Genomic DNA, 15,476 nt, shown 5'->3' with positions numbered 1-15,476 from the left:
AGGTAAGTAGAGCTAAAGCCATCCATATATGCATTGACATAGTCTGAGGTCAAACAGTAAGCAATCAATTTTTGAAGTGGAATGTGAGTTTTCGGCTGTGGGACTATTGCTGAATGTAACAGAAGTCATGCTGCTAAAATCCCATCAGCACATCACAGGAGGAAAATCCCTGCTAAGATGCACTTTTTGTGCCTTAAAGTGCCTGTGAAAATTGTTGGATTGGCATGTTGGATTGGTTCCTTACACTGAAGGAATGCCTCTGTCCTCAGACCCAGTGCTGGAAGAGGAAGGTGAGTCTCACGCTACAAAACCTCTTCAGCTCTGCATTTGGCATTACAGGATAGTCCATATGACGTGTTCATTCTTCTCTGCCTCTTTCTGCTAAGGCTGATAACAGAAACATGTATTACTGTCAGCTTTGGGGTGCAGTGGGGTATTTCCATGCAGGTTATCTAACAGACACCACACGAACAATTTTCAGGCACTATTTCATTTCACTCCCCAAACCAGGAGCTCAGAAGTGAAAAGCCTTTTAAACAGTTGACATGCTCCTGATTTACCCAGCTAACCTGAGCTAGTCTAGAAAGAGTATGTAGCAATAACAGACACAATGGATCACATAAAGGCATTGGAGCTGACTTTCACATAGGCAGTTTGAGGGCTGCTACCAGTGCAGTCATGGCAGGTTGGAATTCACTGGAGGCCAGTAACCTCAGGCATTATAGCTCCTGCTGAGCTCTGTATCATCTCTATGTGGCACAAAGCACCTCTGAGCAAATTACTTGAAAGCTAACTGAGATATTTCTACACAAGCCTGTCACACTGGTGACTGAGTGCAGCCAGTCCCAAAGCTAAAATCTTGCATGTGCAAATGAGTCTGTGGAAACAAATTTAAAGAAAAAAAAAAAAAGTGAATAAGAAATCTTTGATCCAAAAATTTCCTAATGGAACTAGAAACCTGCACTGCAAAGGTACTTTAGTACGTATGCCAACTTTGAAAATATTCAAATAAATGCTTTAATTCTTCATATGTTCTTTTTTTTTTATTTTTTTTCTCTGAACTCCCCTCTCTTCTCTCACATCTTTTCATTCTGAAGAGTGACCAGCACCTTACTACAAGGCATTTACATCTGAAGTCTTTGTTCCTCCAGTGCAAGGGAGAAATGGGTACTTTCTGGTTAAATTGAATTGTTAGCTTTTCTTATGGGATGAAAACATCCAGGCACCTACTTGTTTTGTTTTGTTTTGTTTTGTTTTGTTTTGTTTTGTTTTGTTTTTTATCACCAAGTAATTTTCACTGACATGAGAAAATGGAAAGCAGAGGCTCTCACCCTCACTGGGAGCAGGTAGCAGAGATGCTCCTTGCACCTGGTTCTGAGAAACTGCTTGCTTGCTTTGCATTAATGAAGACAGAGCTCTTTGCTGCTGATCAGCATGTGAACTGCCTAATGTGTTCAGAGGCCTGAGACACACCTTAATGTGGTTAAATAAAATATGGTATTACATCTCTAGTCATGAAATCTGCATTCCTGCATAGGGTCAGTCAAACTACTCTTGGGTAATCTTATTTTTAATAATATTTTACAAATTCACTGTAGCCAACTCATCTAAGAGACCACACAGAAACACAAGATAAAAAATATGCACTGAGAGGAGAAGGCAGGAGGAAAGTTCTGCTTAATGAAAAAAAAAAAAAAAAAAAAAAAAAGTAATAATAATAATACAGAAATTCTGTTAACCCAGTCTAGGCTTTTATTTTCAGTCAGAATTAACTGCTTTATGTTCTGCTACTCACCTCAAAACATTTATTAATAATAATAAATGGTGCTTTATTCCTTTTTCTCTAAATATTTCTTCCTTTGTTCCTTCTCTGTGATTCTGATCTTGTACCACAGAAATTGATGGAAGCTTAGTTATACGTGTCAATAGGTACGGTCTCAAATATAGAACTTGGTCAATATCACTGTCTGTATTCAGAGAGGTCTCAGAATATATTTTAACTCCCTTTTTATTCTTCTGAGCCTTGGACACTTACCTTATTTCATAATTCTGCCAGCTTTTATTTTAACATCTCCCTAATGCTCCTTGCTTTACTGTCAGAAGGCATATGCAGGAGTTCAAGAAAAAGAGCAGTTTGGTTGACTAACATTACTGACCAGACATTGATTTATTGTCGCTAGGGAATTATGCACCAAATGATGTATGGGATACAGATGAACAACGGGATTTAGACAAATGGGATGGCTCAGGCATAGGGACAAATGACAACAGAAAAGGTCAGGAGCTGATATAGATGGCAATCTGCAACTGGTCACAGACAAAACCACATATATTCACCACACCTAGAACTAACATTTTTCTTTCTGTTTTTAAACATTTCAGCTGTTGGGAACTCCCATTTTTTGACCTCCTTATAGTTCCACTCATTTCCATACAATCTATACAGAATATTACTCTGAACTTAATTCCTCCCTCCTGACCCATCAGCTTTTCTGTTGTACCTTTAGCTCAGTCTCCTGTACACTCTCTTTACAAATCCTGTATCCCTCTGAGAACCTGCTATGTTGTCTCCCACATCCTGAATACCAAAAAAGGAACTGCAAGACCTCCTTTAAGCCCCCTCTATTCTGCCCTTGTGAGGCCTTACCTGGAGTACTACATGCAGGTTTGGGGCTCTCAGCACAAGAAAGATGTAGTCATGTTAGGAGTCCAGAGGAGGGCCACAAAATGATCAGTGTTGAGCACCTCTCCTATGAGGAAAGGCTGAGGGAGCTGGGGCTGTTCCGCCTGGAGAAGGGAAGACTCCAGGGAAACTCCACTGTGGCCTTTCAATACCTAAAGTTTTGTTATAAAAAAGACAGAGAGGGACTCTTCACTTGGGTAGATAATGACAGGACAAGGGCGAATGTTCTTAAACTAAAAGAGGATAGATTTAGATTAGACTTTATGAAGAAATTCTTCACACAGAGGGTGGTGAGGCACAGGAACAGGTTGCCAAAAGAAGTTGTGGCTGCCTCATCTCTGGAGGTGTTCAAGGCCAGATTGGGTGGGGCCTTGGCCAACTTGATCTAGTGGGTAATGTCACTGCCTATGGCAAGGGTATTGGAACTAAGTGGTCTTTAAGGTCCCTTCCAACCCAAGCTCTTCTATAATTCTATGATTAAGGCACTTCTTGGATGTCTTTAACCAGCAATTTTTCAGTCATCAAGGAACTCTGTATATAAAATGGCTGGAAGAATAGAAGTGGAAATGAGAACTCTTCGCCGGCCTAGAAAACAAGCATCTTATAAACTGGCTGGCTTATTTTTTTTTTTATTAATGCCAAATCATCTGTAGTAAGGAAATGATAAGCTCTACTATGCAGGATGTTCACTGCATCACTGAGAGGACCATGACATGGTTTAAGAAGCTCAAAGCTCTGCTAACATAAAGTTCATTGTAGGGTCAAAGTACAATCTTTTTACAGTTTCTACAACCAATATCCATGTTAAGTAGGAGTCTATTATAAAGTTGTCCACATGAGACCATATTCACACCGAGGAGTTTATTGTATTGGCCTATATGGAGTCTGTCCCTAACTGTTTCCAATTTTGATGAGTCTACGAAGTTTTTCTTATACAGGAAAAAATAAATAAATTAAATATGTGTGTGTGTGTGTGAACTTAAGAACTGTTTTTAACAGATTGTTCAGGCTTTACCCCATGCAAAACCCACTTCAGAAGTGTGAAAAAAAAAAAATAAATAAAAAATAAAGTAAAATAAAGTAAAATAAAATAAAGTAAAATAAAGTAAAATAAAATAAAATAAAATAAAATAAAATAAAATAAAATAAAATAAAATAAAATAAAATAAAATAAAATAAAATAAAATAAATAAATAAAATAAAATAAAAAAATAAAATAAAATAAAATAAAATAAAATAAAATAAAATAAAATAAAATAAAATAAAATAAAATAAAATAAAATAAAATAAAATAAAATAACATTTTCAGGGATAAGGAGACAAAGAACTGCAAAGTCATTCTCAGTATTATGGAGCCAAATGGCTGCAAAATTCTCCCGGATTATTATTTTTAGGATGGCTCCTATAACCAGACTGACCAAAGGTTTTTAATACCACAGACTTCTCCATCTGATAGGACATCACAGTCTGCAAAGGACAATTGTTGCAGTCTGAAGTTCTTATGTGGAGTGGCCACATGTGCATTTTAGTTTGTTCATGAATTTATGAATAGGCAACAGGCTATATTCACATCCTGACCGAAAGCAGTTTTCACATCCTTTGTTGGTTTGGTCTAATTCATGTAATTTGCATGCATCTCTTCAACAGAGTGAGATATTGCTTTACATTTCAGTGTGAGAGGTTATAGCAGCACTCCTGCCAAAGTGTTGTTATTATTTTATTTATTATTTAGGACTTATTCTTTATTAAACAAACTAAACAGCACAAGAAGAAGCAGCAGTCGTGATAAAACAGTTTTATAACCTAAGATGAGACATGAAGACAGCACACATCGGGAATGTAGTCATTATAGACAGCCTAATATAACAAATGTTGATCTGGTAAATTTTAATCTTAGGTTTAATCTTAGGTCCTAATTATGTTGGTTTAAGGAAAGCATTTGGCCTCTTCTCTGCTGTATTTCCTTAAGTACAAAAACAAAGGAGATAACATAGACAGGTTCTTGTGACAGAATAACTTTATCAATTGAATATCTGTCACTATTCTTCAAGAGAAAGTGCCCACAACTCATCTAGTCTTGGATTCACCCAGTTTCTTCCATGTATTCCTGAACTTTGGAGAGATAGAAACACAAATGTAGGGATATTAGCTTTCAGAGAAGAGCATCATAACACTGCTATTCTTCCCTGGACAGGCCACTGTTAGCTGTAACCAACAAAATCTTAGTCCTGAAACAGGTAGAACTAGATGCAATTCTGCTGCATTGGTGGTATTTCTGAGTCCTCCTCAGTAAGGTTTAGGTATTTCATTCAGTATCCACAGTTCAAATCATTACTCTGCAGCATGTAAAAGCTTTGAAAGAGCAAACACAAATTTCAGTCCTTTTTTAAAGGAGTGAAAGGACTTTCAGTCCTGTTTTAAAATCCAGTCAGCTTTGCAGCTAATAACAAGACATTGGGAAATACCATGCAGAAGGAGTTATTTCTAGGATCTTCTGTGCATACCTCAGATTGAAGGGATGAAAACTTGCACCTCCTAAGCTACAAGTCTATGAGTTTCTTGGGACTGCAGAGGGAAATCTCTCATTGTCACCTCATATTGATAATGGATGGGATTAATCCCAAAGTGTAGCTATGGTCACTTTTTACAATAGCTAATAGGTGCAGATGGTGTTCTGAACTCACTTTATTGTGCAGCAAAGCACTTAGGATTAAATATTTGGAGAAAGAGAGAAACTGAATTCATAAAAATTTGTATCTTAGCTGTCAGAGTAATTATTGGGAAGAGTGAGAGAAGTGTTGGTTTCCAATTCCTGTCCTTACAACTTTTTCTGTAACAGGTACTTCAACAGACCACAGCATGAGATGGTTACAACAGTCACGTCTGTGCACTGTATCAAAATGGTCAAGACTCTTAGACAACCAGCTACAAGGTTAAAAAGCCATGTTCCCCTCACATTTTCTCCCTGGACTAACTGAGTGCTTGGTGATCTCTCGTGCTTTCTAGAATTGTAACCTTTATATTTCTCTATGCTTTCATTTTAACCATGGATTTTGTCTAAATGAGATCGGCAGATAGCTATTTATGCCAGACATTGCATACTCTTCATTTGAAAGCTGGGTCAGACCCGGTACCACCTTGTCTGCATCATTTAGAGGGCTCTTCTTTGCAGACCATTAAAATCACTCATTTCTGTGAAAGACTGTGAAATGCATATTTGGAAACTGAAGTATCAAACATGCATTTTCTGATGACTTAATCAGAGTTTTATATTCATATTGGAGGGTGGGGAAGATTAAAATAATGAATCTGCCTAATAAATCTGCATATTTCTGCTTTATGTGTACATATTTCTAGTTACTGTATCACTGTATGGAATAGATTTTGCAGTTTACAAATGTTATATTTATAGTAAATCAAGTGTATATGTTTTATATATTCTATATATAAACTGAATGCTATTTAAGACAGATGAAACATAACAAGACACTTAATTACTGACCCCAAGGCATTGGCTTCAACTACATAAGATATTTAAATCTAAGCCCGACACTGGAAATAATGAAAATAACACAATTAAATTAGAACATGGTGAGAACAATAGTGTCTCCTGTTTAGATATCAAAAGACTTTGGATCTGCTTTAACATTTGTTTATCATAAATCCACTTGGCAGTTTATGCAGCAGCAGACCAATATTCCATGACTACTGCCAAATCCATTGATACCTCTTAATTAAATCACTGGTACTGAAAAAAAGCAACACACCAACACAACATAAATGACCATGGCTAACCTTTCAAATGTAAGATACCAGGAACAGATCCTTAGCCTGGAGGTCAAGCAACATTGTGTTTACACTGCTGCAACCTCACAGCCTTTCTGACTTGCTTTGGAGGGAAGGAAGCTATTTGGAGGAAGCTCAGAAAGAGATTCAGGGAATGAGCAAACACATAAGCTGTGTAGGTAGTCAGGGAGTCTACCTGAGCTTGCTGTCTGGCCCCAGTTGTCTAGTAGGCTTGACATAACCTAACTAGCTATAAAATTCCCATAGCCTGCTGATGTTCTGGGAAAGAACATGAAACTAAAAAAGATGGGGAGAAGGACAACTTCCATAGCCCTCTTTCCAAGGATTTATAAAAGAAACACAATTGAAAGGTTTCTCACATAATTGCAGTGGAAAGGTTTCTGCATGAAAACATGCATATATAGAGCAGTGACAGAACATCAATTTCTTAGCTACATTTCTACAGTTGAAGAAATAAAACAAACAGAAATAATCAACCAATCAACCAACTAAAAACAAAAACAAAACAACCCCCCAAAAACAAACAAAACAAAACAAAAACAAACAAACAAACAAACAAAAAAACCACAACACACCGATATTCTGTGGATAGGATATCCCCATATAGCATCTCACATAGCATCTACCTTTACACCTTTACAGTGAGAGGCCTGTTGCAAAGATGAAAGTAAATCATAAGCATACCTCCCTAATAACGGATATGCACACATCTCAAGAAACCTGTGTTTAAGGAGTGTAACAGCCTGGCTGCTTCCAGAAACTGGCCACGTGTCTTCCCTCTGCCTATAATAAAACTTCTGCATATGCCCTATCATGTGCATCAGTAGGGTGCACTTCCTTCCTCTCTGATGTCATGCCTGATTCTGATTTGAGCTTCTACTGGATGTGGCCTTTTGAGCCTCAACTCTATAGAAAGTAGCCCAATGTAGAATACTCACTGCATCTGATGCTATGGGCAGTGGTTGTTACCAATTAAAGTCTGGCATTGGGAAGGTTGTTAACCACTGGAGAAAAAAACCATGCCAGCTCCGTGTCTATGTCATGCATATGTTTCAGCCTATTAATATATTTATAGGTTATTTTTCCAACAGGTATTTATTGTGAAGCAAATGTTTAGATTAAGGTAAATATCATCAGACAGTGCCTCATCTTAGCATGTACATAGAAGCTGCTTTTATGTATTACTCCTGATGTCATTCATTTCACCCTTAAATGTCATTCAGTGGTTTCTATTCATGCTTTTTTAAATATTTTATTGTTGGTCAACTTAGGGGCCAAACAAGCAACAGGCTTGAATGCATGGGAAAAACTGACCCTTGGTGCCAAGGAGTTATAGTATTAAAGTGCATAAGCCATTTTCTGTAACAGTTGTCAGGCTAATTTTCAGTAAATGACTTAGTCCGTGCGTTTATTATTCAGATGTAAACCCACTGACTCGGCACGAGAATGGCATTACACCACTGTAATCACAGACTAATCTTTTACAGCTACAGTCACTACATGCCCAAACAGCATCCCTCCAATAAGACTTCTGAGTTCAAAAGCAGCAGCTTTTGAGCAAGTCGGTTCACACTGCATTGCACCATCCAGTGATGAAGATAATGTTGATGGGCACGCTTGCTACACATCTCCACTTAATTCCATAAAAATCAGAATATTCTTCAGAAAGAAAAAAAAAAAAAAAAGCCGGGGGGGGGACGACTTAATAGGAAAGAATGCACTGGAAACATAGAATTAAACTCAATACAAAATAAAATTACTCTCATCCTCATTATTAAGATTTTCTGGAGATCTTGGGGACAAATTCCCCATCTCTCTCCAGTGCATGACAGCCATTTAATTCTTATAGTATTAGGCATAAAGGACTTAGTAATGCCTATGGGTAATTAGTTTTCTCTGTCTGATCAGTTATACCTTATTTTAGATTTTAAGTGATTTTAGAAGATGAAGGTATTAAAACACATAATTTATTATCTTCTGGAAGTCAATACTTGCCAAGGAATCTTAAATTCAAGCTGACTTTCCATCATCTTTGCATCTCATATTGTGATTAAGTGGTAGGTTGATCCTGTGTACCATGGTATTGCATATAGTATTCTTGAGGAAGCTTGAGGTGAATATATATGAATCTATGATATCACTTTGCCATCTCTACTTTCTACCATCACAAAACTACATTCTTGGCTAGTGCTATAACACAAGTGCCCTGCACTACTTCAGGTTTTGTTGAGGAAAACGAAGTGAACAATGGAGAAAGTACAAGACTTCACTCTGATTTTTGTTGTTGTTGCTTTTTACCATTAAATGTATATATCGTTGATATTAATCACACAAAAAGAACATCATGCAGGTTCACTTTTTATTATTTTATGTAAACCACACTTAATTGATGTTATAATTGAAAAAGAAAGCAAATCAAGTCATAGGACCCCAAGTGTATTTTTGCTGTCAACAGAAGGACTCTCAGGAACTTCAGTTAGTATTAGCTTGTAGTCTTCATATTTACATTTAAAAGTATTCCCTTCTGTATCCTTACAGAAATTATTAGGCTATTCAAATTCAATAAGAGATAAGTGTGAGATGGAAAAGCATGCATTAAGTATCTGACAAACTGATTAAAGAAAGGCAATTTTGAGAGCATCATTCTGGCACTTCATCTCTGAGAGCATCATCTCTGGCTGATCGTTGGGGCGACAGTTTCTCTAAGTCCCTGGTTGCTCTGTATCTGACCACAGGCTGTGTCAACAAGAACCAGAAATCATTCTTTGTGTTCTCCAATGGTTGTATAAGAGAGAAAGATAGGAAAAGAAAGGATCTTTACTATACAGCACTGCTGGGAAGAAAAAGATATAACACTAAAAATAGAAAGAACTAAGCAGTGATATGTGTTATTGATGTCTAAACCTTTATATATTCATCTGTTGCTCTCCCAGTATCTTCCTGAATGTTCTAACTCACAAGAGGCAGTTAGGCAAAAGCAGTAACTAGTAATGAAATGCTTTATCTGGATAAAACACCTTGTTCCAGTAAGCAACATTTTCCTCTCTTTTTAGAATGTGTAGACTTTATTTCACAGAATAATCAAATAGGTCCTGTTTTTTTCTGTTTTCCAGTAATTCAGACTAGTCATAAAAATACATTTAATTATTCTATAATCAGTGGTATAAGATAAATGGGTTCTACTCAGTTGCCTTTCCAAGAATATCAGACTTTTCTGACATTTTAAAATGCCTGGTGAACTAGGAGAAAGATATATAACTGGTCTAAAGCAGAAAAAGTCAGACAAATGCATGAGTAGTGAACACATTATCTTCATGCAGAATGTCTCTTGCAAGTCACAGAAAATGGATATTAACCCCAGACTATATGCAGAGTCAGATATTTTACCCCTAGTTTAAGCTATTCTTCCCACAAATATCTTTTATGCTTAAAACTTCTTGCCTTAAAATCCAAAAAAAATAAAAAAAATTATAGCTTGGGTAATCTTTTAATATCTCATACATCAATAGAGTTATGTTACTTAAAATATCAGTATTGATTGTACAACAGAGCATATCACCAAAGAAAAAATAAAAAATACAAAATCTCACACAGGCTAATAAATGTTAGAAACTGAAATAATTTGTATTAGGGTCACAATAAAGATTAGGTACAAAATAAATAAATAAATCTTTATAATACTTAACTATAAGCAAGATAAATTTATTATGACCTCTTTGCAGCTGTGCTCTTATTCTTTAAAAGGAAAAAATGTTATATAGAACATTAAGTATTTTTTATTATTTAAAAAAACTACAAGACCTGGGCAACTATAACATAGGTATGCATCATAATGACTAATAAAAATAGTTATCAGCTGAAAAGGTTATCACTTGTGCTGTGAAGTTCAAACCCAGATGACTTAGCTCTCTAGTTCACAAGAAAACCTTTTATACCCCTCACCACTGAGAGCTCAGAGATGTGAGGTTATGAAAAAATGCAGATCTGTTTGTCAGTTCAAACTGCTGCAAAGTACCACACCGCACTAGAAAGTGACATCATGAAAGTATACATGTATGAAATGCCAGACTCTTTGATATTAAACACTCATAGGTGTCATCAGGCAGCAGCTTCACCTTGAGAACATGAACTATGGGACTTGGAGGAGAAAAGCATTTGTCAAACAGATCAGCATGTACCTTACGTTGTGCACACCATACCTACTCTACCCACTTGAGCATCAGGGGAACAAAGCTGTGGATCTGTTTTCTCCTGCCTTTTTCACAAAATGTTTTTAGATGTGTTGGGAGAAATAAAGAGCTATATTTTTATTGCCCTATGCACATGACTGCCAGTCTCACTGATTTTACCTGAGCTACAAGAGATGAAGCAGAAGTCTTCCTTTACTGTGCATCCCACAAAAAGGGTAGGAAGAAGTTCTTAACAATCTCAATTTTCTGCCTTTATCTGCATTATGAAACTTCTCTAATATTCATGCAAACACATTACATGAATGTAAAAAGCTAATGTAATATTACTACAAGCCAATGTGGACCCCAATTCAGGGACTCAATAAACATTTTGAAAACTATTCTGAAATTAAAACTCGTCTGACTAAAGTTTTATTAATTTAAAACCTTTCTATCTGAAAGTCAAACTAGAGTCCTCCTCACTGGTAAGCAGTCAAAAAAGACATTTCATTACAAGTCTTGTACTTGGCACATGTGAAAGAGAGAGAAAATGATCTTTGATCTAAATTTAATTAAACACTTTCCTCATTGACATGTGAGCTCCTTTTTTCCTAACGGTTCATTTGCTGGCTAAGAAATGATTATTTCACTTGTTATCAGTGTTCACAGCACCGCTAACAAAGATCAGTATAGAAAAACGTGCATTTTGGTCAACAAAGCCAATAGATACGAGTGCAAATGTACTTTGGCACCAGATTTGTAGAGGAAATAATAGTTTTATTAATTTTCAAAGTAGAACTACATTCCAAGCTTAGAATTGGCTTAGAAGAGCCTGTTTGGGTGGTATTAGAGAGCTCTCCAAAAACGTTAAATATTTACAATGAAAACTTGTCTCCAGACTCTCTTCATTTGAAGCCAAAAGACATTCTTTGTTCATTTCCACCAGGATTTAAAGGTTTACAGCAAGGAAAACGTGCTCTGATAGCAATGATTGCAAATGAGGCCTCCAGTCCACAGCCTTCTGGAATAGTGGTTGTGATTCTCCTCAACTCAGTCAAAATTTTGGAAGAAAAGGGGGAAGAGGGGGAAGTCATGGAAATTCCCCAAACAGAATATGTTTTTGCAAGTTTGTATGGATCCTGAAAAACTGATTCTTAAAAATGTTACCCAGATAAATGTTGTGTGCATACCCTGAATTCTACCTCCCTGTTTTGGGGAAGAAGATTTTACTTTCTTCAAGTTGAACACAAGCATAGACCATTTTTTTTTCAGAAAGAAGAAGAAGAAGCCTGCTATAAAGAAGACCACAATTCATCATGGAAATATTGAAGATAGGCTCTTCATGGCTTAAAATTTTCAGGCATCTCAATTGTTTTTAGAGAGGGACCTGGAATCTTATTTCTATGTGGAATTAGTAAGATCTTCAAAAAACAACCTCCGGCACCTAAGTATTATTGTCATGTACAGGTAAATTTGAAAAGAGGGTTTTCAAGCTCTGTACCCTTATCACCCACACTGTTCCTCCAGTATTCCATTGGAATGACTGATCTCCATGACAATATCACACTAGAAAGCTGAAGTTATTGAAAAGAGAATAAAAACCCAGACGTAACACCCTTACAACTACATTTTGACCAAAAGGTAAACAATTAATTTATCAGCAGTTTTAAAAAACTTACCTTTAAAATTTGGTCTGATTCTAGCATCATACCCCGATGTCCTTCCCATCAACTTGTCCAAAAAATCTGAAGGAGACAGGGTCTGTGAGGGGGATTTTCCAGATCTTGAATCATGTTCTTTACAGAAAGTCGTCCTAAATAAATTATTAGCCACCATTAGCTACTATTTAGCTAGTGTTTCATTCAAGTCATGAAGAAATTCTAGCACTAAATAAAATTGTATCAATCCAGTGAATGTAATGATTAATATTTTTATAGAGCAATATAGACTATTTTTCATCAGAAAACTTTAGTCTAGAAATAAAAATGAGCTTCAGGTAGTATGCATGGACACAACTTGCTCTTCACACACACAAAAAAAACAAACAAATAAACAAACAAAAACCTCAGCTTTAGGAAATTTATTAGAGCTTTAAGAGTTTAGAAGATAGAGTTTACTATTTGTCTTAATGTATAGAACAATCACACAGGGACTTTGGTATCTATTTCATATCATTGTTTTAATTGTATGTATGCAGTTAAAATGCATATATGTTAACACTGATTTAAGGTAGTCTTAAAATTCCAAACAATAGCTGGCAACACTCACCAAGCAACACTGAAAAATATGTTTGTTTGTTTGTTTGTTTGCTTTTACTGGAAATGGTATAGATTTATTATTATTTTTTAAATGTTCTTTACAAATGTCACCCAAAGAAGACTGAAATCATGCTAATGAATATCTGGATTCTTCCCCAAAAGGGCAAAAAGGTTTCAGTCAGTCATATCTGATATTAGCAGGGTTTTTCTTTAGTTTACTTTACTTTTGTTTTGTTTTGTTTACCAATGAACATCAAATTATAAAAATGATCAATATTATCACCAGCTGGTATTTATATGCAAGCTCTTAGAACACATTTCTGTTTTCAGGTTTTAAGAGCAAACTTCTGGTACCATATCATGCATGTGAAACTTTCTGCACATAACATATTACATGTTGCAAGCACCTCGGGTATTTCAAAACAAGAGAATTCACGAGTTTCCCCAGGTCATTCAAAGGGGAAAAGAAACTATAATGAAATAGTAATATTTGGTGTGCAGGGGCACAGATTTTATCATAAATAGTATTATCTTGATTCCTAAATGTCATAGTATCTATGTTTCAATAGTATCTATGTTTCAATACAGCCTTTCAGCTATACAAAAAGTAATTCTATCTCCATCTGAACCATTCACTATTTAAATATCTACCCAAAGGGAACTACTCTAAACAAAATAGATATACAAGTGAACATCTGAAATTAAAAGCAAATATTAAATCTTTTACCTCTTTATAAAGAAATCAAAACTGTTAAAAAGCAATGATAGTAAATTCTTGAGGTGTGATTCCCTGCTTTTTTCAGGTTCCATATACAGAGGGCAGTTGCTTCTTTTTGCTTTTGTCAGTGACATGGTACAGTTACAACAACTTTAATTTTTTAATACAAAATAGATAATATTTCCATCTTAAATCACAGAAATATTCAGTTAAGATAATAAAAACTGGAAGATTAATCTAGTGCACTTATCTGGGATGATCCTATACAAATTACTTCTGTTTTCATTCTGAATCCACTAGTTATAAGTTGTGTTGTGATCTCGTGTATGCGAACTCATGAATATAATCATTATTTCATTCTGTCACTGTATATATACATCATTATGCATATAAATACACTTTATACATGTACATATAGATACACAGCTGTGTATATTATAATAATGAATCTCAGCTGAAATGGTGTTTTGGCTAATAAAACTGACCTGTTTGCCTTGTACCGCAAAAAGTCAATAGCTAAAGCAAAAGCTTATAAAACATTAAAAAAAAAAAAAAAAAAAAAAAAAAAAAAAAGCAACAGTCATATGTACTGATACTTTAAGTTAGCATAGTACTGGTCTAACCCAGGGTTTTCCCAAAATCAGAGGGCTGGCTCTCTAATTTCAAATAACCATGTCCCTGACAAAACTGATTCAGTCATTTCCAGAGCATGAAGAGGAGGGAACCGAAGCAACTTCCTACATAACCTCTGGTGGGAGCAGAGATTAAATTCAGAAGAAAAACTGAAGGAACTGCTTTTTGCTATACTGATAATCAGTAACAATGTACATTTTTCAATCAGAGAAATGGAAAATAGATCACCCAAACTTGATTTTTTGGTGTTTGTTACCAAGCAACGAGTCTGAGTGTAAAAGGGATAGCCTATATAGAATGAACATGAAATACTCTCAATACAGCAAAACAAACTAGGTTAATGTCACGTAGTTTCTTTATAGTTATGATTTCCATAACCTCTGAAAAATATCATCACATAGAACCATATCACCTACCTGAAGTGGTTTGTCTCTAAGAAAAATGCAAACAAGGTTGTCAAAATTTTCACTAGCTGCCGGTTCATTCCTCCTGCTTTCAGTGGTGATTTTGGAAAATATCCCAGAAACGATTCCAGAGAGATGCAGGGAAAAAGTATGCTGGTGCTGCCTAGATTCCCCAATTCAGCAATAGTTTATTTTTCTTGGAAGTCGGGAAGAGAAGGTCTGGATCTCTACAAACTGGGGGTAAAAAAGAAGTGCCAGTCCTTGGAATCATGGTCAGGTCAAGCCTAGGCTCATCTCCAGCAGCCAACACAAAGGAGACAAAGCATCAGACCTGGTCGCTCCCTCGCCTTGATTTTAGTGGGTGAGGGAGAAAGGGGAAAAAAAAAAAAAAAAAGAGAGGAAGAAAAAAAAAATGAAAAGGAGAGGAAAGAGGAAACCCCACTACCCACAGAGCATCACGCACAGGGGAGCAGCGCTGCGAGCGGTCTGTTGCCGGTGTGTTTTATTCCCCCTTTTTGCTTTGGAAAGTAGTATTTAGGAACGGTGGCGGGGCTAGCGGCTCGGTCTGCTTCTCCCCTCTGTCGGCAGGGAGGGTGGGACGGGTGGAAGGAGGGATGGAGGGACGGAGGGCTGGGTGGGTGGATGAAGGAGGAGGAGGAGGAGGAGGAGGAGGAGGGCGGGGGGCTCCGGGGCACCCCGGCGCCTGTGCCGGAATGAGGCGCTGGGGATTCAGCACTCGGACAGCTCCGCGCCCGCCGCCGCGCATGCGCCTGGCGGCCTTTCGGGTGGGGAGGGGGCGAAGAG

General features: G+C 36.6%; 1 protein-coding gene across 3 annotated transcripts in view; it reads right to left on the bottom strand.

Moving 5' to 3' along the window:
- The window catches only part of GLRA2 (glycine receptor alpha 2), a 130,034-nt gene extending 114,785 nt beyond the window's left edge, over positions 1-15,249 (bottom strand). For 2 of the 3 annotated variants that reach the window (XM_084518851.1, XM_084518852.1), the window contains exons 1-2: positions 14,685-15,035; positions 12,339-12,472 (exon numbers count right to left, since the gene is read on the bottom strand). In XM_084518851.1, the coding sequence (XP_084374977.1) occupies positions 12,339-12,472; positions 14,685-14,752 (202 nt within the window). In that variant the 5' untranslated portion in view covers positions 14,753-15,035. Of the gene's footprint in view, positions 1-12,338; positions 12,473-14,684; positions 15,036-15,135 lie in introns of those variants that run through there. The other variant, XM_084518853.1, reaches the window with a different exon arrangement.
- Between the last annotated feature and the right edge of the window lie 227 nt (positions 15,250-15,476).

Source organism: Aythya ferina (assembly GCF_964211825.1).
Source record: "Aythya ferina genome assembly, chromosome: 1".
Taxonomy (NCBI): domain Eukaryota; kingdom Metazoa; phylum Chordata; class Aves; order Anseriformes; family Anatidae; genus Aythya; species Aythya ferina.
The sequence above is the reverse complement of the archived record's forward strand: the minus strand, read 5'-3'. Positions and strand labels throughout refer to the sequence as shown.